At 40.0% G+C, this 21,341-nt stretch overlaps 1 protein-coding gene across 1 annotated transcript in view; it reads left to right on the top strand.

Moving 5' to 3' along the window:
• The window catches only part of PRDM6 (PR/SET domain 6), a 105,626-nt gene that overhangs the window by 62,855 nt on the left and 21,430 nt on the right, over positions 1 to 21,341 (top strand). Inside the window, 2 exon segments of the mRNA XM_033181428.1 lie at positions 10,504 to 10,631; positions 14,149 to 14,273. Coding sequence (XP_033037319.1) covers positions 10,504 to 10,631; positions 14,149 to 14,273 — 253 coding nt within the window.

The following is a 21,341-nucleotide window of genomic DNA, read 5'->3' as shown; positions in this document are numbered from 1 at the left end:
GCTTACTAAATTTTTGTTGAAAGACTGCTGTCTGGGAAGTCAGAGGTCTAAATTTGAGACTCACCATTACTGTCATCACCCTCTATCCTTGGTGCCTCATCTCTTGGATCTTGGTGGGGAGGAAATCTATGGCAAGTAAATGTGTTTGATCTAGGCCAGTAGTGGCTCTTACACACTGCCTTTCTTGAGCCCCCTGAGTCTGAGGGATGCCTTCCTCTCTTCCATTGTTGTCTGATCCAGGGCAGGACAGTGTAAACTGGGAACTGAGTGCATGCTCAGCACTGTCCCAAGTTGACATAAGGAATGTCTTCTCAATTATTTAAGATCTGAAAATATGTTTTCTATCCTTGACAGAGGGCCACTTTTCCCTTAATAAAGCATGTCTGACAATCACACTTTATTGGTGTGGTTAGGAAAAGAATGTCGTAGACTTAGGAAAACATAATAATTTAAAGAGTGACACATTTCAGCAAAGAAATAAAGCTGTTGCCTGCTCTGAAAAGAAGTAAAACTGTAGGAAACCATTACTTCATTGGGACAAACATTCTGTGTCTTTAGAAAGTTCTCACTGAAAAAAAGCGGGTGAGATCTAGGGCATAGTGTGTGTGTGTGTGTGTGTGTGTGTGTCTACACGTATATAGAAGTAGTCTCTCTGATTTTTTAGAGACGTTCCCTTTACAAACATTTCCCACTTAGTACTTTGTAAGTATTTAATACGATTGCTGTCTAACATAGCAGTTTGCACCTAGGCTTTGGTTCAAGCTGCTTCTTGGAAATCATATTTTTCAATAGCTACTAGGCTGAGGTGTAGTCAGTAACTGAGGTATAGTCAGGTTTCAGCAAAATCTATTCGGTATTGTACCCACTAGACCACATAAACCAAAATGTCCACTACAATAAAGAGTTAAATAGTACTCCATAAGATATGTTGCACGAGCTATATGGAGATTTCAGGTGTGCATCGCAGTGTGAGCATTAACTTGAATGTGTCATTTTATACTTCTCTAGTGAAGAACTATTTGGTATACTATTATATGTAATGTGCAAATTCCATCAATTCACACTACTATTATTTGTAGGATTATTTTAACAAAATAGTAGTTCCATTTCCTGTTTGATATAAAACTAAGGCTTTATTTTTAAAAGTGGAGGAAGATGTTAATACAAATTTCTCTGTGGTTTATTTTCCAAAATTGATACTTTCTAACATACAGCATGTTGTTGTTATTGTTGTTTCCAAAATCCATCTTTCACTGACACAAGAAAGGATGCTGAGTAGCTATTCACATTTGCTAGCCACGGTCTAAGATGATTTGCAAGGCAGGATTCTCTGATGCCAAGGACTGAGGTCTAGTTTAGTGATCCCCTTCCATCTCAGCAAAAGTGTATATGAGAGAGAAGAGAGAGAAAAGCCAGAATAGGAGGGAAGCTGGAAACTGTGGTGCTTTACTCGTTTATCTCAGGATATGGAGACAAACGTGGTAATAATGAAAGCTGCCCTTTGTTTACAGTACACAGAGTTTGTGGCAGCAATCTTTATAGGCCCCCAAATGGCACTTAATAAATAAAAGAAGATACAGGTTTTCTTGATTAGTTAGATATAAATGTTTACTCAAGCTTTCATGAGAGTTTTCTTTATTTTCACAGAGCTCTCTCTGCTCAAATGAACACATGAATGAATGTCTATTTTTTAATGTGAACTCAGTATATACAAAATAAGTTTTCACAGGATCCAAATTCATTTCATTTGTAAATATATTTAATAGATGTCAAGAATTCTTCTTGACTGCTTTAATTAAAGATAGATTTTTAAAGACTGGATTTAGGCAATGTTTAAATGGGTAGATTGTGTCAAAGAATTTTGCAGTCTGTGAAGTACATTAACACTGATACTAAAAAGAGAGAGAAAAAAAACAAACGAAAAAGAAACTGCTCCATGCAAATATTTCCAAGGTTGTTCTTAGCAATGTAGGGTTACTATTTTTTTCCTTTTTAGTGTTGATGTTGTGTGGACACTGGAGACAGTTGTGCACTGTGGATATTATTGCTGCAACAGAGAAAAGGGAAAAAGATAGGTTTGCAGCAGAGCCTGTGGATGGCACCAAGCCAGTGCCCTGAAAAATGGCAAACATGTCACAGCTAACAGCTGGATGCAGAAATATTTCTCTTTAATTTGGATGGATAAAATTTTTTTCACAGCAGGGCACTCTCAAAAGAGTACAACATCAAAGAGGGCGGGTCTCACCAGTCAGACATCAGCTGGCTCCAGGATGGAGCAAAATGAATGAACTGTCAGGACTTTTCCAGCATATATGCTTTTGCCAAGTGAAAAGTTAAAGGTTCAGTGGCTTGTTCAGATCACAGACAAAATCCTGATAATGGAAGCCTGATTCCCTAAAGTCTTCCTCTGATCAACAGACAGAGGATGCCTGAAGAAGACTCCGGATTGATGGATGGCAGGCTTCATATCGACGGCTGCCGCCTTCTTCAGAGATAAGTGGAATTCACCAAATGCTCAACAGTTCTCAGGAGTGCCTGAGTCTCCGTGTCATAATCCTCAGAGTCACCGACTCTCCTCTGCTAACTTGACACTTAGCAGCAGCTGACCCACAGTGTGACCAAAATACCCATTTCCATTTCTTCACATGGTCGGCTCTCTGATGAAGGCTTTGCAAACACCACCACGGGTGTTTTACAGTTTATTGACACTTTTCAACTGTTTTTCTGATTACCATATTTCAGTCTTGACTTATATGTTAGTATTACCTGCAAACTCAACATAAACCTCTAATGATTTTCTAATATTTCTGGAACTTGATGAATGTGAATTGACAAAGTACAGTATATAGCTTTAAATCAGCATTACTGAAAATACAGCAATGGTGTATATAACCATTACTCACTTATTTTATGGGGCATTTATTACTTGACCTTTGAAGCCACATTTTAGAATCTTGGCATTTGAGACATTCCAAAATATTCCAAACCAAAGTGAGAGGAAAGGATTTCCTTATTAGAAACAACAAAATAAGTTAATTATAATGGGCGGAGGAGGGAGAAACTATTAAAATGAAAAAACGTATAATATTATATATTTGAGAAATAAATTGAAAAGCTGAACACACATAATATGGGCACACTAGTCGGTGTTTAATGAGGAAACTTTATTGTAAAATATGCATATTCACAGTCTTATGCATTGTCTTTTTTTTTTTTTTTTTTTATGTTCCTAGTCATTATGACACATTGCAATAAGCAGAATTGGGGATTTGCATCTTTATCCATTGCATGGTTGCTGGTTGTTTACATTTTAATAACAGATTAATTCTCACTAAATTGACATTTGTTCTAAAAATAGAAATTTGTTTGATAAAGAACATTATTAATCATTATGAATGTTTTTATGACCCTCATGTGGAGAATTTCAGTTAGTTTTAAAGGAAGAGCTCTACATTTCTCTCTGATAGGGCAAATAGGATGTGATGAAAAAAGCAATAACATGGCGGCCTATGATTCACATTTCCCAACTATATAACTGCGAGCACATCATTTCATCTTTCTCAGCCCAAGGCGTATTCCCTGTAAAGCAGAATAATATTCTCAGCTTCCCTTGTAGGTCAGTTATACAGATAAATAAACCTGTAAAAGTATTTTATAAACTCAGATGCCACATGAATATGCATGACTTGGTCATTAACTGATGTTCTTTCCTTGTGTGAAGGTGGAGGCAGATGCTTTCACTTGTTCTGAAAGTTTTATTTTGTGATCTTTCTTCTCAAGCCTTGATTTAGCTTGATTTGAAAGTTTAAAACCAGAAAGGTTAGCAGGCCACACTGTTACGGTATTTGCTGTTTTCCTCTCTAGACTGGGGAGCAGTGCTGGATCTCTGTGGATCTGAGGCTCCAAGCTAAAATCCACAAATGTCCCCTGCTCTGCATCCAGGTATGTGTGACTGCACAGACAGCTCACCTACCTTGAACATATTGAGTGTTCATGCAGAAATATGGCATTGTAAGTTGGAGCTCCCTCTGATCAAAAATGTCAGTGACTTCAGAGGTCAAGCAATCCTATATAGTAGGTGATATTCAGTGAGAGACGTTGGGATATTGGGGTTCTGAAGCCACAGCTAATTAAAACATTTGTAATAAATACTTGTTAATTTCAAGCATGCTCCAGAAATGTTCTCAAAGGTATAGTGGGTGCCTATGTCTTTTACATGACAAGGGACACTGCAATAAACTAAAAACTGATTAACTTTAGGAAAGTGTAGAGTTGAAGAAATGCTTCCTTCCCGTTTTCTGGACAGTATTACATTCATATACCATTTCTTATTTTGACATAGTTTGCTTTATTTTAAAAATAGATTATCTGGGGGATAAAATATAAACTATTAATACATCAACTGTTTTACTCCTGTATTCCCTTGACATCATTCCAAATCTTTTTCTTCTTTCTCCTTTCTTTTTCAACAAAAGTTGATTTCCTGGTGTGTACAAAACCCTGTGTAAGGTACCTGTCAGTAAATTTAAAAATGATTAAAATATATTCCTGCCCTCAATGAGTTTATGCTCTGATAACCTTAGAAATAGTTTACTTGCATATGCTGCACATAATATATTGTGACCAGTGTCCATGAGCAAGTTAGTAGATTATGTCTAGGCTGACTTTTCTCATCTAATAATAGTGTTGGTCTAAGGCTGGCTATGTTCTTTGAGCTCTTACTGGATGTCCAGCATTGTTTTAAGTCCTTTACATATACTCATTCATTTGGTTTTTATATCAGCTCTTCGAGATAGGGGTTATTATTAGCACCATTTTTTTTTTTTCTCAGAAAAAGAAAGTCTCAGCTTCCTTAAGAGGTTAAATAACTGACCAAAATCACATCACCACAATTGTAACTTGCATGCATTGAAACTGACACCCACATGCATGCTCTTAACCTCTGTACTGTACACCCTACAGTCACCCGTAACCATAGTGGTTTATATTGTGTGTTTTCACTGAGAATACTTCAGAAGGTCTCCTTTAACAACCACTGTTCACCTTTTAAAAATCTTTTATTTAGTAATAAAAGTGTTCTGGTTACTAATTTTTCATAGTCAAAACAGCCAAGAATCATTCTTTTGAGTAAATGGTTGTAGAGTTAACTTATGGAATACAAAATATTGGGTCTCTACCTCCTGACACACAGAGGAATTGTGTAGTAAAACACATTTATCTTTGTTGGCAAACAGTATGCTTTCTTAAATTTCTAATATATTTGACTATTGGAACCCTAATTTTCTGAATTTTACAGAAAGATGGGGCTGTGTAAAGGCACTGTGTAAATAGGTAGAGGAGATCTGAGAAACTGTGTCTTTTTATCTGCTCTTCCCTGGATCCTCCATGAGCTGAGAAAGGATTTTAAACAGTGCTGGGCTCACAGATCTAAACTGGAAATCTCCAACGACCTCTTCTGGGCCCTTTCTGTGGTAATTGTTTATTCCATTTTAAATCATCATATGAAATTCACCTTTGTATTTCATAGAGTTGAAAGAGATTGGCTTAAAAAAGAATACAGTATTTTTTAATCCTAGTTGTTACTACTTAGAATCAAGGTTTAATTGCATTTAGTGGTAATTTCTTCTTAAGCTTTGAGTAAAATCCAAGATCTTTAAGAAGATATAGAATTATTGTGAGAATTCAGTTCACTTCGGCATGCATTGGATTCCTCCTGTGTGCTGAGCCCTGTGTTAGATGTGTGGTCATAAAATATGCTTCCTCACCTCAGCTGCTTGGTGAAAACTGAAGGAGGCTGGCACTTCAACACACAACCAAATGCTGATGTCTGGACCCTTGGCACAGGGATATGCCAGGGTTGGGAACATGGGAGAGGGCATCTGAAATGTCTCCTCACTCCCTGAAAACTGACTAATCCCATTTATATGAAACCTTCAGATCCCCCTTCCCCCTCCCCATGCTGAAATTCAGGGACCTGGGTTTGGGGAGGAACAGATTCACGATTACGTTGTAATTCAAGTTCCTTTTGTCTGAGGTCATTGGCTCTCTTCAGGATATTTACAGGACTGAATGAGGTGAGGAAGGCCTCAGCACACTCCCAGATGGGGAGACAGAGAAATGGAGAGCAGGTGAGAAGGCCTAGAGATGAGGTCTGGTTCTGTCATGGACTAGTTGCCTCACTTTGCTTAGACTACTAACTTTTGCAGACACCATTTCCTTCTGTATAAATGGATGGGGTTGGAGCAGATGGTCTTTGAGGTCCCTTCCAAATCTGATTTTCCTGGGCTCTAAATTTAGCCACAGCTCTCGGCATTCTAGCAGAAGAGTTGGTGACTGAGCTTCATGGAGGCCTTATCTACTGGAGGAAATGTGCTGCCTGTGCTTTTTCACACAGGGTCCCCCAGCTTACCTTGGGCCCCTAGAGGTGTCCTGGGAACTGTCTCAGAGAGTCATGGTGGGGTTAGTTGTGTTGGTGAGGTGCTCCCATCAACTCCTCATTCTTTAACCAGGGCAACTTTCATCTGTTTTTATACTAGAATTACATTTAAGACTTCCTTGAATTAAAGGGGATCCTTCACTTGAAACGATCTTTGAAATCCTGTCCTGGTAAAAATGAAGGGAAATTAAAAACAAAAACAAAACTCTGCACTCCCCTTCACTGGAAAACTGCAGGACAGAAAGCTTGGATCTTGGGTCAGATGATAGCATCTGGGAAGCACAGGAGTGATGAACGTTTGCAGTGTCTCTAGGCTGTCACTTCAGACAGTTTTCTTTGAAAGTGTCCCAGCTGTAATGGACTGATTTTCAGTGGTGCCAGGAATCCCCTTACTGCTGGGCTCACAAATGTAAATGTCTAATGAGGCCAAGCAGGTAAGTAAATTAGTGAAGTAAATAGCATGTAAGACAGTAAGGAGTGGTAGGGACTGCAGAACTGGAAAAGCTCAAGCCCAGTCTAAAGGGAGCCACCTTTTCTTATCTTAAGTGGATCACTGCCACCAGTGATCATTTGCCAGAAATTGAGGACCCATCTTCTGATTTTTCAGAAGTTAGAAATCTCAATTAGATAAAATTTAAAAAATATTTAAACATTGTGCAGGAAAAACACGGTTGGTCGGTTGTTTGATTTTAGCCCGAGAGCCACTAGTTTGCAAATTCTGCTTTGGAGAAACACTTTGCTCAGAGCCACCAATACACACAATTCCTATCATTTGGAAGATGGTATTATGCTTATGTTAAAACGAGCTTAGATCAGTCACTGGCTTCCACCATTTCAATGATTATTGTTGTTGTCATAGGCTGGCAGCCTTAGTAAATGACAAAGCAGTGGACAAGCCACTCACAGCCAGTTGTTGTAACACGCAACCCTGGTGCATATTTTACTCCTGTTGCTCCCATTTAAAGCTAGATTTTGTGCAAGGAAAATAAAAGCATGGGAGAGAGTGGCACTTCCTAATATGCAGGATCACAATACAACTCCTTTCTTGTGGTAGCTTTCAGTTAATGCCATGCATGATTTGTAATGAGTAAGAAATTGTGTGATTATTATCTCAGCCATATGTGTGATGTCCCAATAAATAGAATTAGATTCAATACTGTTAAAATCCCCTTAAAAAGGTAAGAAAGAGGTCTCCCTTTTTCTTATATTTCCACTCCTATTGATAAAAGAGAAAGAACAGACCAAAAGCAATGGTTTGAAAATAGCAGCAACAATAATCACAGAAGAAATCAGAGGCTGATAATACAGTGATATGTATTACAAATATTTTCCCAAAAGAATAACAGATAGTTTTTAACATTAGGTAACATAGCTTCTCTGTTTTAATAATGCATGCAAAAACCGAACAACAACAACAAAAGGGGGACTAGGTTTTCTTCTCATTTATTTTTCTCTCTAGTGTTTTTTGAAATCAGTTAAGAGGCTTTTGCTATACTTTATGTGAGGAAAAAAATCTCGTTTGGACTAAAATGGTTAACAGTGGAGAGGATGACATAAATGCACTTGAAAAGTATATAGAAGGAAAATTCAACTGAATTTGATGATGACTAGGCTCTGGGGGCTGAGAAAGAAAGCAGTATCAAGGTTGAATGAGTTTGTTCAACTCTGGGTATGTAGTTATGGGGGTTAAGTAGGTGCATGGGATTTGCACCACAGTTTCATGTGAAATATTATAATATTAGTATTAGCTAAAGCCAGGAAAGCCAAACCTCATGCCATGTGCTACATTGTGTGATACTCAGGAAGAGCCTGACAAATAGCCTTTTACTTTTCCTCAAGGCAAGTAGCAGTTTATATCAGGCAGGCAAAAATTGTAGGTTTTATTATAGTCACAATCTACTTAAGATTTTTGCTGAAACAAGAGTGTAGGGGGAAATACTTTTCATACCAATTTTAAGGTGGACTGGTTAGTGGCTGGTGATCAAATGAGCCAACAGTTAAGACAGTCCCCACTAGTTAGAAATGTTAGGGGATTTTACTTGTTGTTGAAGATAGTAGCTTGATGCACAAAGGAGGATTGTTGTGTGCAGTTCTCAAAATGCTTCATAATAATTTTTACCAGCAGTCCCTATGGAAGGTTTATTTTTGGGGGAAGGGAAGGCAGGGGGCTGGGTCATCAACATTTCTTACTCCATTAAAGATTAACAGTGGCATTAAGGGAACCAAATGGCTTTGGTCAATGTTGCAATTTTGAAGAAACTGGTTAAGATTCAAAATTTCAACTCTGAGGCTGTCAACAAGTTTCAGAGTTGCAATTTTGAATCTTAATCAGTTTCTTAAAATAAAACAAACAAAAAAACCCCACAACAACAAAAACAGAAACAACTACAGTATAATCAATCCTAAATATGTTGTCTATCATTTAATTGCTCATGTAGCAGATGTAGCCACCCCATGAAATGTTTCCATTCTTTGCCATTATCCAAAACCTAGAAATTTAAAGCAGTCATTAGTCTTAAATAAATATCCAAGAATCTCTTCACTCTTCTCAAACTAAATTGATTATCAGCTGTGATCACTCTGGTGCGTTTACCCAGTCATAACTTCTCAATTGTTTTTAACAGATTAATGTTTGTCTTTCATTGTGGGGTTAGTGGAAAGATTGGGGTTGGAGAGGAATGAGTTCAAGAAAAGCAAAAATAAATTAAAATGAAATAAAATAAAATTTAAAAACTTAGCTGTTTTTAAATGACTGGTGATAGTAAAAAGAAACTGTCATCACTAAGCCCGTTTGCACCCCCCTCCCCCAGAATAGAAATGCTGAGCTAAACTATGAATGACCATACTAATTTTGGAGTCTAAATGTAACCAGTGAGACTCTCTCTAACACGTATTCTCCATGCTTATTTGAAAAGGAAAAATGGAAGGGCTGACTAGCAAGAGTGAGAGATACGATTTGTCAGGATGCTCTGGGGAAGTAGCTACCAGAGGAGGGATCCCACTGCTGATTTGATCTGAAATGGTGCACTGTATTATGGTCCTTCTGAGAACCATACCCTTAGGAAACTCTTTTAACTGTCCCTGCTTCCTGAATGGCCCCAGGACTGGGAGTGACTTTCTAGAATTGCTGTGGATACATGACCTCCTCATCTCCCACTCCTCTAGATACCACGTCCCCCTAAGTGCCCTGGATCTGAAGTCGTTTCTGGAAAGGCAAGCTGTTGCCTCTGCTGTCAGCACTGACTCTGTGTTTGCTTGGCTCCCTAGTTGCTTTCACGAGACTTTTTGTCCCATGCTTATTGAGTGGTTTGAAGCGGATTTCATTTTCTCAAATGCTATCTTGAAAGGAAATCTGCTTGAATTGATGTGAGGCAGTAACAATTAGACAACTCAGTTAAGAAATGTAGGATCCATAGGAAACAGCTATTTTTTCTTTCCCTTTTTGAGGATCTCTCTCTATTTTTTAAATGACTCCTCTCCTAATAGTTTCAGGTCCTGAAAACTTTGTCTTGAAAAACATCTTCTTTGAGGTGAGAGTCCATTTGTTTCATCCAAATCAGAGTCTGTTTTGCCAGTTCTTTCCGGCTCCATAACTCTCCAACTCTCTTCTGCTAGGTGTCGCCCAGCCTGTTGAATGGACAGTTACTGCCTCCCGAATGCCTCTGGGCAGTTGTGTGTTTGAGCCTGGGGGGCTCGAATGTGGATGTTCCAACAATGTCAATGTGGTCTCTCCTTTCAACTTTCTTTGTTTATCCAGCAGCTCATTACTTAAGACTAGCCTGTCAAAATCAGTCAAATATTCTTTGGGAAATATGGTCACATCCGTGAGATACCACAAATATGTTTAATACAGAGAAGATTGGCTTGATAAGAAAAACATGATCGACTTGCATCACTAAAACATATTTTCCTGTTATTCCGGTTGAGTGTCCACAAGCATCAATAAGCACTAGCAAACCTAAGGGCAATAAATTTCTGCACCTGACACATAAAGACACCAAGGGAAGCAGGGAAAATGATTGCTGATGATTCGTTCTAACTACTTGACCTTCTGACCTCTTCTCCAGATATATGACCAGGATGGGACACTACAGCACTTTATTGATGGTGGGGAACCTAGTAAGTCGAGCTGGATGAGGTATATCCGATGTGCAAGGCACTGCGGAGAACAGAATCTAACAGTAGTTCAGTACAGGTAAAGTATATCTTGATTTACCACCTACAGAGCTGAAGCCTTTTGGCTTGCATATACAAATTCAGGCTTGCCACTGGTGGGAAAAAAAAAAAAAACCTGCAGAACTCTGCAAGGACTGGCAGACATATTTTTTTTTCTTTTTCTTTTTTTTTTTTTTGCTTGATTTCTGAAACCTCCTTAGTTCCTATGACAGTAAGAGCATTCATGAACACTTAGGATTAAAAGTGCTAGCAGATGGCCTCCTTCACTCCATGCACATGGTGAAGTTACTCCCACATCATTAGAACTTCCAGAATGGTCTGAATGAGCCCAGCAAACCCACTGACTTGGGGTGCTTTTCCCAAGCAGATGTATTCACAGAGATAAGTAGATGGTCAGAGATTCAGCCTCAGGTCTCTTGCTTTCGGTCTCCTTCATGCTGTCTCCTTTGAGGAATAGCTTTGTTTGCACAACAGCATGGGAAACCAAGAACTCTCTACCTTCCCACCGATCCCTTTCCAAAACCGTTAGACTTAGTGACAGTGACAGAGCCAGGGTAACTCTCCTGCTCCCTCTAAAGGTGGCAGTGGGTTTGGCCCTTTGATGATTCAGGATTCCTTTCAGTTCATGAGGCAGTTCCCAGGCATAGAGAAGCCCCTGGTTTCCTGAAAGGTATGGGCAAAACTCAGAGGATAACAAAGACAGGGTGCAGCCATCCCCATTTCCCGTAGGGGATCCACATAGGGAGGCCTCTGGGGAGCTGAGAAGCAGGGTGGAATCTCCCGACGCTCAGTCCGTTCTTCCCAGTGCACCTGCTGGTGAAGCATTTCCATTTAGTGCTAGGGAAGGCTGGAGTGGAGACGAGAGGGCAAAAATGAATCAAATAGGAAAAAAGCCCCACCACTAAGCCTTCTTTTCTCAAAATCCCTCGAAAACGTGTGCCATATAAATATATGACCTCAGTTATAAACAGCCGTGTTCCCTTTAGAATCAGAAGCAACTGTTTAGCTTTATTAGGCACCACAGACACATCAAAGCAGAGGGCTCTGTGCTCAGCAACTTGGAGTCCTGCCTATGGCTATTTATTTTCCTTTCCTTTTTTTTTTTTTAAACGAAGCTTAAGTTTTTCTTTTTAACTGTCTTCCCCTTGTTGGTTAAAGGCTGCACAAATTTGACTTACTCTCTGAGGTCTTCAATTAAAAAAAATTTGGGCAGTATGTGACTCACCGCCTTGGTTTGCAGTGCAGTTTTATTTCATTAAATAACGGTTTAAATGAAGTAGCACAAGACAGTATTTCATTACACTGCTGTATATGGACTTTATTCACCTTTATTACGGCTGCATTTCTGTTGTGAGGTTTTCTGTAAAACTCTGAGCTAGAAAATTAGTGAAGATTGTGCTTGTCCATTTAGTAAGAGAGAGTTTGGTTCTGTAATGGGTACCCAAGGAGCTACTGAGGCAAATTCTGAATTTGGGAAAACAAGAACCCCCTAAGAGGAAGGTGGGCATAGGCAAGTCATTGCCTATCTGTCAATATGAAGTGGGTTTTTTACAACTCCCCCTTTCATGATGGTGCTTACCCTAGGAGCTCTCTCTGCTGATCTGTTTTCGATTACTTCAGATCTTTACAAAATGAACTACAAAAACACAATTTTAAAAACTGGCATTCATCACCAGTGACCACGTCCAAGAGTAAGAAAATAGAAAAGTTGGACCCTGAAGAGCCAGCCTAATTTTTATTGTACATGAATGTCCGCTTCACAAAAAGTCAGCTGGTTTAAATTCATTCTGTTATGATTTGTAATATCTAAATGGAATTTTCTTCAAAGCGCCCTTGATTGATTGACCCTTAGCTGAACGTTTTGTTTTTATTTTGAGGCTGACAATAATGTTTGTTGGCATGTGTTCCACTTCAACTGCGTTGGGACGCCATGAAGCTATCTTTATGAGTCATCCAACCACAATACTAAATACATGTCAGCAAAGGAAATATTATCTGAAAAGGGAAAAATCCCTTTGATGTGCTTCAACATGCAGAGATTTCTGCGAGTTTTGGAAGCTCTGCCCGCTTGTAAGGAATGGTGTACACTTACACATTTTTTCCCCCTTTCGGCCTACTCGGTGCCTCAGAAGACCACCCATTGCTTGAAAACAGTTCTGTTCTTTCAGCAGCAAAGTGTGTCATTTGGTTTTAGCACATTCATTTGCCGGGCGCAGTGTTTATATTAAGGGAAGCCAAACCGAGAGATGAAATGTTGCAAGGGTGAAGTACAAAGTAGACTCAATTTTTCTCAAGTTAGGAGATGCCAGTGATTTATAGCTCAGCTCCAATTTTGATTTTTTTATGTAGCAGTGGAAAGAATTAATAAAATGCACAGCTCTTGGAGATGCAGAGGGAGGAAGGGTAGCAAGAGCTAGGCAACTGGCTGGAGTTTTTGTCAGATATTCATAGAATGTTGGGAAAAACATTCTGCTTAGCTAGCAGTGCCCTCGTGAGACAGAATGGCAGCAAGTAAGGAAAATAACAAGATAAATGAAATTTTTGCAGCTGCAAGTAAAATATTGAGAATCTGCACTTTTTTATTGATCTTTATGATCCTATTGCCAAGAGCCACTTTGTGGTGACAAAATATGTTGACAAGTGCATATCTCACTGCCATGAAAAATGTGGAGAAGCATTCGCCTTGTGTCTGCAGTGTTATACAAGGAACAAATTGCCCTGCTACAGCCAATTCCTTACAGAAAGGAGAAATTTAAGGCCCACCAACCCTACACACTTTTATCTTGAACTTGAGGTTCATATTTGTAGCAATTCTTCATTGAGAAAACCAGTCTCAGTCTCCTCATTTTTTTAATCTGTAGATTTTTTTAAAGTACCAAAGCTATTATAAAAAATGTTTATTTCTCATACCTTCACTGTATCATTTCAGAGTGTAATCTTTCAGCCAGAGTAAAGTGCTCCTCTTGTATTTATTGAATTTCCATCCATTTCACATAGGAGCGTTTTTCTCTTCTCCTGTATCAAACTTTAGAAAAAGAGCAATGGAGAGAATTTTTATTTCCCTGAGTCCTTATATCACAAAGCTGCTTAATTTTATTACAAATTTGGGAACTCCCAATGCCGAGTTGCAATAATACATTTAATGCTTTTCCTTCAAATAAGAAGTCAATAGTTTTTATATATGAGGTTGGGGCACCAGTGTCTTTGCAATTTTCCTGAGAGGAAATTTTCTCATTAGTGTGAGATGAAATTTTTTTTTAATGAATTCTTCCTTTCTGATGTCTCCTGGGCTAAATATCTGTCTCTTCAGCCAATTCATTCTAGGGAGGGTCATTGTGGAAATAAACTGAGTGCTGTTTATCATACTGAGTTACAGACTCTAATTGGTTGCTGGGGACAATCAGTTGGGTGTAGATTTATTACAAACAAACTGTTTAGATGGAGCTGAGCAGAACTTTTTCGGGGCAATAAAAATATGGATGGGGGCACATGAGTCCTATGTATTACTAAGCTGGGTTTTCTTTTGTTTTGAATAGGTCGAATATATTCTACCGAGCCTGTATAGATATCCCTAGGGGCACCGAGCTTCTGGTGTGGTACAATGACAGCTATACGTCTTTCTTTGGGATCCCCTTACAATGCATTGCCCAGGATGAAAACTGTAAGAATTTATTTTAGCTCTGAATTCACATTTCAATTTACCTATTTCAAAGCTAACTTTTTAAGAGCTTTTTTTGAAACTCATGGAACGTGGTTCACTGAAATAAGTAACACAAACATATACAAGTCTGTTCCATCGTTTTCTTTTCCCTGCATGTCATCTGCTTTATCGTAGGGCATCTTAACCTGTATGGACCAGTCCTTCACCTATTAACAACTTCAAAGCCTTTGCCAGAATTTTAAATAATAGTTGAAGCAAATTAAGTCAGCTGGTATTCACTGAGTACCTACTATGTGTCTGGTTCTATGCTTGCCACCTTAGGGATTACAAGAGCAGTGTAAGGTTCACCATCTGCTCTGAAGGGATGTATAGTCTTGTGGGAGCCACACTGTATGCAAAAATGAAATAATAAGAAAGCAATGACATTTAATCAGGGGTAGCACCCCTTTAGTTGATTGGGTGTGCTTCCTCCTGCTTCCTCCTACATAGTCATTTGCATGACAAATAATATTTAAAATGGTAGATATGTGACTAAGGAATTTGTGTCTTTCTAAATTTTTTGTCTAAAACCATGTCTGGAAACATGTAATTTTCTCCTATCTTTATTACTGTACCAACCATTATCTTTAAAAGAATTAACATCTAGGCAAATGTAAATTTGCAGCAACTTTCCTGTAAACTTTATATTTCTGCTCTATCAGTTATCTGAAAAGTATTTTAAAGTGATTTCCAGTATTTGGAACAGAATTAGCACTGATGTGCTTCAGTGAGAAACACTGATTTCAGTGATACTGTGTTTTCTTGTCACCAAATTGACTAATTTGTGAACTGATAATTTGATGTTATGCTACAAAAAGAAACAAAGATAACAGATGTCTTTTGATAATGGATAAGAAACTTCATTTTGAAAAAAGTGGTTTTTTTTTTTTCATTTTCTTCTCCTCTTTCTCACACATGCACTCACACACCAAAAACTACAATTTAAAAATGCTCATATTATGACTCATCAAAATGCTGATGGTCGGATATTTCTTTCCCATTTTGTCTTTAATTTCTTTGTAAAAAGAAAAATCATCAAAAAGCCTATTACTATCAACTTTCCTTTTCTATTTTACCCTAACCCCAAAACCAATATCAAATCAAAAAATGAATCTTTGGACATATAGTACATTCCTCTGACATTTCAAGCTTCCACTGGAAAGTTTATTTTCTGCTGTTATATTCCTGTTTGAGGGAGTTCCTGTTTTCATAGGAGAAAATCTCAGTGTTGGCCATGAGTATGCAGTGAGAGGCAAATGTAGATGTAGAAGCCACTGTGCTCTGCCTCAAACAGAATGGCTCCATGCCCCATGCCCCCAAAACTAGATCTTTATATATGCACAGAAAGGCATCAGTGTCAGCCAGCCTCCCCATCTGCTAACATGGACTTGTCTGTATGTTGGAACCTTGATGTAACCATCTAGAGTGTTTGATCCAAGAGGATTCTAGAAATCTCATGAGATCCTCTGTTTCTTCTTTTAATACAACCTGCTACAGACTGAAGCTCTTGTTGTGGTATGAGTGTTGAGGAATGTCTAGAGTAAACATATCAAGGCCAAATATTTATTCGTTCATTGTTCAGATGTGTAAGGAACACCTACCATGAGCCAGTGTCTTTGCTGGGTGATGTAAATATAGCAGTGAACAAAATGGACAAGAATCCCTGCCCTCATGGAGCTTACATTCTAATGGGGGGAGACAGATTATCAACAGATATATAAGTAAATAAATAGTTGGCCAGATGGTGATAAGTGTTGTGGGCTAATAAAGCAGAAAAGAGATAAAGAGGTGCCAGGAGTTAGGAGTTATAGTTTCAGAGAGTGAACGGGGTAAGCTCCACTGGGAAGGTGGACTTTGGGCAAAGACTTAAGATGGTGAAGGAACAAGCCATGTGTTAGTAGGTAGAAGAGCATTCCTGGCAGCCAGACAATTACAAGTCCCAAGATGGAAATGTTCCTGGCATGTTGGAAGAGCATCACAGAGGTCAGCATGGGTGAGGCAGAGTGAGTGAGGTGAAGAGGGATTAACTTAGATATGGGTGGGTGCTAGGGCAGGGAAGACCTTCTAGGGCCCTGGAGGCCATTGTCAGGACCCTGGCTCTGACTCTGTGTGAGCTGGGCAAAGGGGGCTGTTGTAGGGTTTTGAGAAAAAGAACGATTTGACTGAATTTTTTTCAGGAATACTCCCTGAGTGGAGACTGGACAGGAGACTGGACAGGGGGAAGAGCAGGGAATCCAGCTAGAGGCTCTTGCAGGAATCCAGGGGGAGAGATGATGGTGGTTTGGACGAGCATGGAAGTGGTGGAGGTGGTGAGAAGTAGTTGGATTCTGGATATGTTTTAAAAGTAAATTCAACAGCATTTTCTTATACATTAGATGCTGAGTGAGAAAGAGGAATCAGGGATGACTTTGAGGCTTTTGGCCTGAGGAGCTGGAAGGATGGCATGACCAGTTACTGAGCTCTGAGCCAGAAATGGAAACTGTGGAGTGACCACTTAGGAAATGCATTTCTTACCTTGACCTGGATCTGTGGAGTGCGAGACTCATATCTGCATGGTGCTTCCACCTGACAATGCCGTCACATGGACGGGAGGGATTGTGGGGTTGGAGTAGAGCATTTTTGGGTCTGTGTGCCATTCACAGCCACCTGACAATGGGTGTCTAAGAGCGTACCACTGGCCTTCAGATTTGGTGCCACCATGCCAAAAATGTACTTTCTGGAAAAAACATACCAGTTTGCTTTTCAATTCTTCTTTCTGCTAGTGTCTAACCTGAGTGAGGCATTCTTGAGATTGATGATTAGAGTATTGAACAAACTCTACCAGGATATATGATATATCATTTAGCACCTGAAGTCCTTGAAAGAAAATTTGCAAAGCTACAACAGCTTGAAGTATTGTACACTCAGTAGGAAAACCAAGTAGTTCTTTTGGGTTCTGTTCAGAGCTCTAAGTAACGGTTGAGCGAAGTTTAAAAGGAATTAAGCCATTGACTAAAGTGCTCAACAGTGACAATCCCCTTTTCCCCAAGGGTATTATAGGAATTTTATTTCAGTTTCTGTCTCAGAGTCATATATCTGTCATGTGATTGGCCACCCAAGAAACCAGCAGAAGGCTTCATCAGATAGTGTGGGGGAGATATATGACTTTGACTGCCTCTAAGATGGATTCTCATTCCATGTGATTCACTGGGAGACCTGGGAACACCTAAATGAGGGTTCTTTCTTCTGTGCTAAGAAAATGCTCTGTGATTTAAAAGCACAAATGTGTGAAAGGGCATGGACAGATCATTTAACAGATAGCCTTCCACAGCCCTGAGTAATTTAAATCATCTCTACTGGATTAGCAATTCTAAGACAATTTTTATCCCACTGAGCTAGCTACAAAATAAATCAGGTACCTAAAAAGAAGCTTCTTGAGATCAAATACTTTTTCGATAAAATACCTCCACAGAGCCTCTTTATAGTGCTATGCGCACAGTGAACAATGAAGAATGTGCGCTGAATAAATACTGAGAATTTCTATTACCATTATTAGAAGGGATTAAATATTTCAGGCAGATTTTTTGTTGTTGTTAATGAAACTGATACTTGGACCAAGGCATTCAAGGAAAATATGATTTTACTTACTGAGTAATATTAAGCACCTTCATTTATAAAAATATAACTTTCTTCCCATGGTTCTTTCAACATTGAAAGTACACATTTCCTATCGAGCGTGTGCGGTGGGTTTGGGTTCAGGACGTGCCCCCTCCACTGGCGGCCCCAAAGCAGGGTGGCTGTGGGTACACTCACTGCCCGGATAGGTCATTGAAAGCCGCCTTGACTCAGAGAAGACAGCAGTTCAACAGGCATTTGGGTTCTGGAAGCAATTCCTATGTTATTTTCTTTTTAAAAAAGTCGTATTATAAATGTAATAGAGCTCCAAAGAGAGCGCCTTTCCATCCACTGTGGGCCTTTCAAAAGAGCCTGAAGGAACGCCTGTGTCGACAGATCGCATCCGCAAGAAGGAATGAGGTTCCCCAAAGCTTCCAGTGGGGGATTAGCTCCTGCAGAGTGTAAAGACCTTAGTGTATTCATATTCATTTCAGAGGAAATTAAAAAAAATCCTGGGAATAAATGTTAAACAAGTCTTCCTGCTGCTTTTTCTGTCTCGGCATATGAAGCTGAGGTGGCAGAATGTGAACCTTCATGGCAACAGGGGAGTTGCTGCACCAGAGTAAACCCTGCCTCCTCGAGGACCCCTGCCTTTCTCTTTTGATTTTAAAGAGCAGAAAATAAAAAGGGGGACCTCTGCACGGTGCTGCTTACCCCCACTGTTCCACCAACAGCAAGAAACTAGGTCAGAGTCAGGAAGGCCCTACTCAAGCCCTTAGCGGTGACCTTTAGAAGATTATGTATAGTTCAGTCCACAAGACCATCTGTGCAGGGCCCCAGGGGAAACATTGTGATGGGTGCAAAAACCCAGGCCCTGTCCTAGAGGAGCTCAGTCTAGAAGAGAACACATAAGCACATAACTGCAATATCAAACACCGTGCAGATGCTGCATGAGGTGGCCACAACAGAGAGCATGAGCTTGCGGCTGTCAGGCCCTCTATGTCATTCAGCTGGGAGGAGTCCAGGTTCCAGGCCTCTTGTGTACAGTGCAAAGCTGGGGTTGGCTTAGAATCAGGAGCCAAAAGATACTATCCTGTCCCTGAATGGGGAATAGAAAAATCCTGCCCTCAAGCCAGTAAGCTAAGGGACTGTCCATCTTGGGGCATTGGTAAAAACAAAGTCATACTCTAAAAACTAGCCCTAGCCGTAGGATGTTATGAGGCTTGATTTTGCACTACTTGCCAGCTATGGAAACCCTGAGCCAACAAACTAATATAAACATTGGTCTAGAGCTGTTGAAACCTGTAGGTTCCTAGAAGAACAAAGAAGTCACTCACCAGGGATGCTTCTGACTCTTTTACAAGACTCCAACAAGAAGGCAGCACCCACTAAAAAAGGTGTTGACAGAGACAAATGACAAAGGTCTCAGGGAAAGTCACTGTTATGAGAGATTTGGCTTTTTGCATGCTGTAGGATATTGTGGTGTGCTGCCTCAAGCCCAACTTTGCTACTGGATGGAGGCGCTCATTCCCACTGTTTGTGGGATTGTAGCGGACTGACATCTTGGATGAGTTGTTTCCAGGAATTACCTTTAGTCCACTTGAACCACCTCACCCTTGGTCATACTTCCTCCCACAGTAGCCCATATCCAATGACTGGTCAATGTGGGATGTATAAAGGACTGGTTCCCTTACCTCAAACCAGGACAACCCTAAAGGACATTCATTCCATCCAACTCCAGAGCTGTTAAACTCCTCCCTCAGCCCAGTGCTGCTTACCTCACTTCCCAACAGGTGTTGATCCTGAGAGCAATCCCCAAACCCCAAATCCGCATTTCAGAGTCTGTTTCCTGGGTGACCTAATTTAAGACAGGTACTCCCAGGTTTCCATTTTCAATCCAGACCTCTTTACTGAGCCCCAGACTCCTCTCCAGCTGTCTTGGCAACATCTTCCCTTCCATGTTTCTCATGCATCTCCAACTAAACCTGCGTAAAACTAAAACTACTCTATTCACTCCCACTAACTGCCTCTCCCATCTTTCAGCAGCTCTCACTCCCAATCATCCAATTGCTCTGTCGAGAAACCTTGACACCTCACTCTTGCTCACCCTTCTATCCAGTCAGCCACGAAGTCCTGTTGATTGCATATTCTTAATGCATTTCTTCACTTCATTTCTGCTGCCACCTGACTAGTGTCACCATCCACTCTGGCTTGGACCCCTGCAGTAACCTTCTGCACAACTTCACACTTTCTTTCTTTAGTTCATGGTGGCCAGAGTGAAGTTTCAACCATTTGCTTATTTTATTGTTTCGGTTTATTCACTTGTTTTGTTAATAGGTAGCTCTGTCCCATAGAGCAAAATGCAGAAAGTACTGTGGACATGTAAGTCTCCTTCCAAGATGCCATCAGTAATGTTGGCAGGTTCTCAGGTATTCTTTCAGAGATAATTTTTGCCCATTCAAGCATCTAATATTCCCCCTTTTATTCTCTGGCTGTCATTCTCCCACATGTATATGTAGCACACTGTATACATTGTTCTGTACTTTGTTTATTTACCGATACAGAGCGATGATGCCTTTAAAGCATAAATCTGATCATCTCACACCCGAACTTAAAATCATTTTTTGGCTTGCCGTTACTCTTTGCTAAATCCCCAGTTCCTTAATATGATAGCCTATGGGTCACATTGAGTCTCCAGAAACATTTCCTGTGGCCCATATAGTATTTTACAATATTAGATTCCAAACATCTCTAGACTGGCCATACCCTGTTCAGAATGTTACCGCCCCCAGCATCCTCTGTTGTGTTAACCTGTCTACCATCACCCTGTCAGATATTTCTGTGGCCTGTCCAGCTCCCACAGGCATTGACAATAATGCTGCCTTCCTCTCCAGCCTCGGCTGCTGCAGCCCATCTCCTCTTCTCTCTCTGTCCACATTGCCTTTTTTTCCATTCTTTTAGTGCCCTGAGCTCCTTCCTACCTCAGCATGGCACAAGACTCTATGGCAAAGCTGCCGATATTCCATCTTTTGCATTGCCTTTTCCTCCCTTTGCACTTGTATGATGCCCGTATACCCCTCAGGACTCAGATTCTGTCATACCCCATGTTTAGCCACCCCGATTTGTCATTTCCTGACATCCTTTCTTTTCTCTAACAGCACTTACCACACTTGTCGTAACTGTACTTTGACAACTCCAAAATTTATGTATTTTTTTTTTAACATTTTAATCTTTCTGAAACTGGCAGGTGTTTTGCAATTAATGGTGACTTACAATTATAATGGTGAAATTAATGGAATGTTACATTTGGTGAAACTGAGTGAATATTTATCTGTAAAGACATCAGCTTAATATCTGCCTTTCGCATTAGAGTTTATGTGCCAGAGGGCAGTGACTATGGCTTTCCTGATCCCCCTATGTCCATGGTGCCTAGCA

This window comes from Trachypithecus francoisi, unplaced genomic scaffold, assembly GCF_009764315.1.
Source record: "Trachypithecus francoisi isolate TF-2019V2 unplaced genomic scaffold, Tfra_2.0 Lachesis_group2, whole genome shotgun sequence".
Lineage (NCBI taxonomy): Eukaryota > Metazoa > Chordata > Mammalia > Primates > Cercopithecidae > Trachypithecus > Trachypithecus francoisi.
Note: the sequence above shows the minus strand (reverse complement) of the source record. Positions and strands in the feature narration are given on the sequence as shown.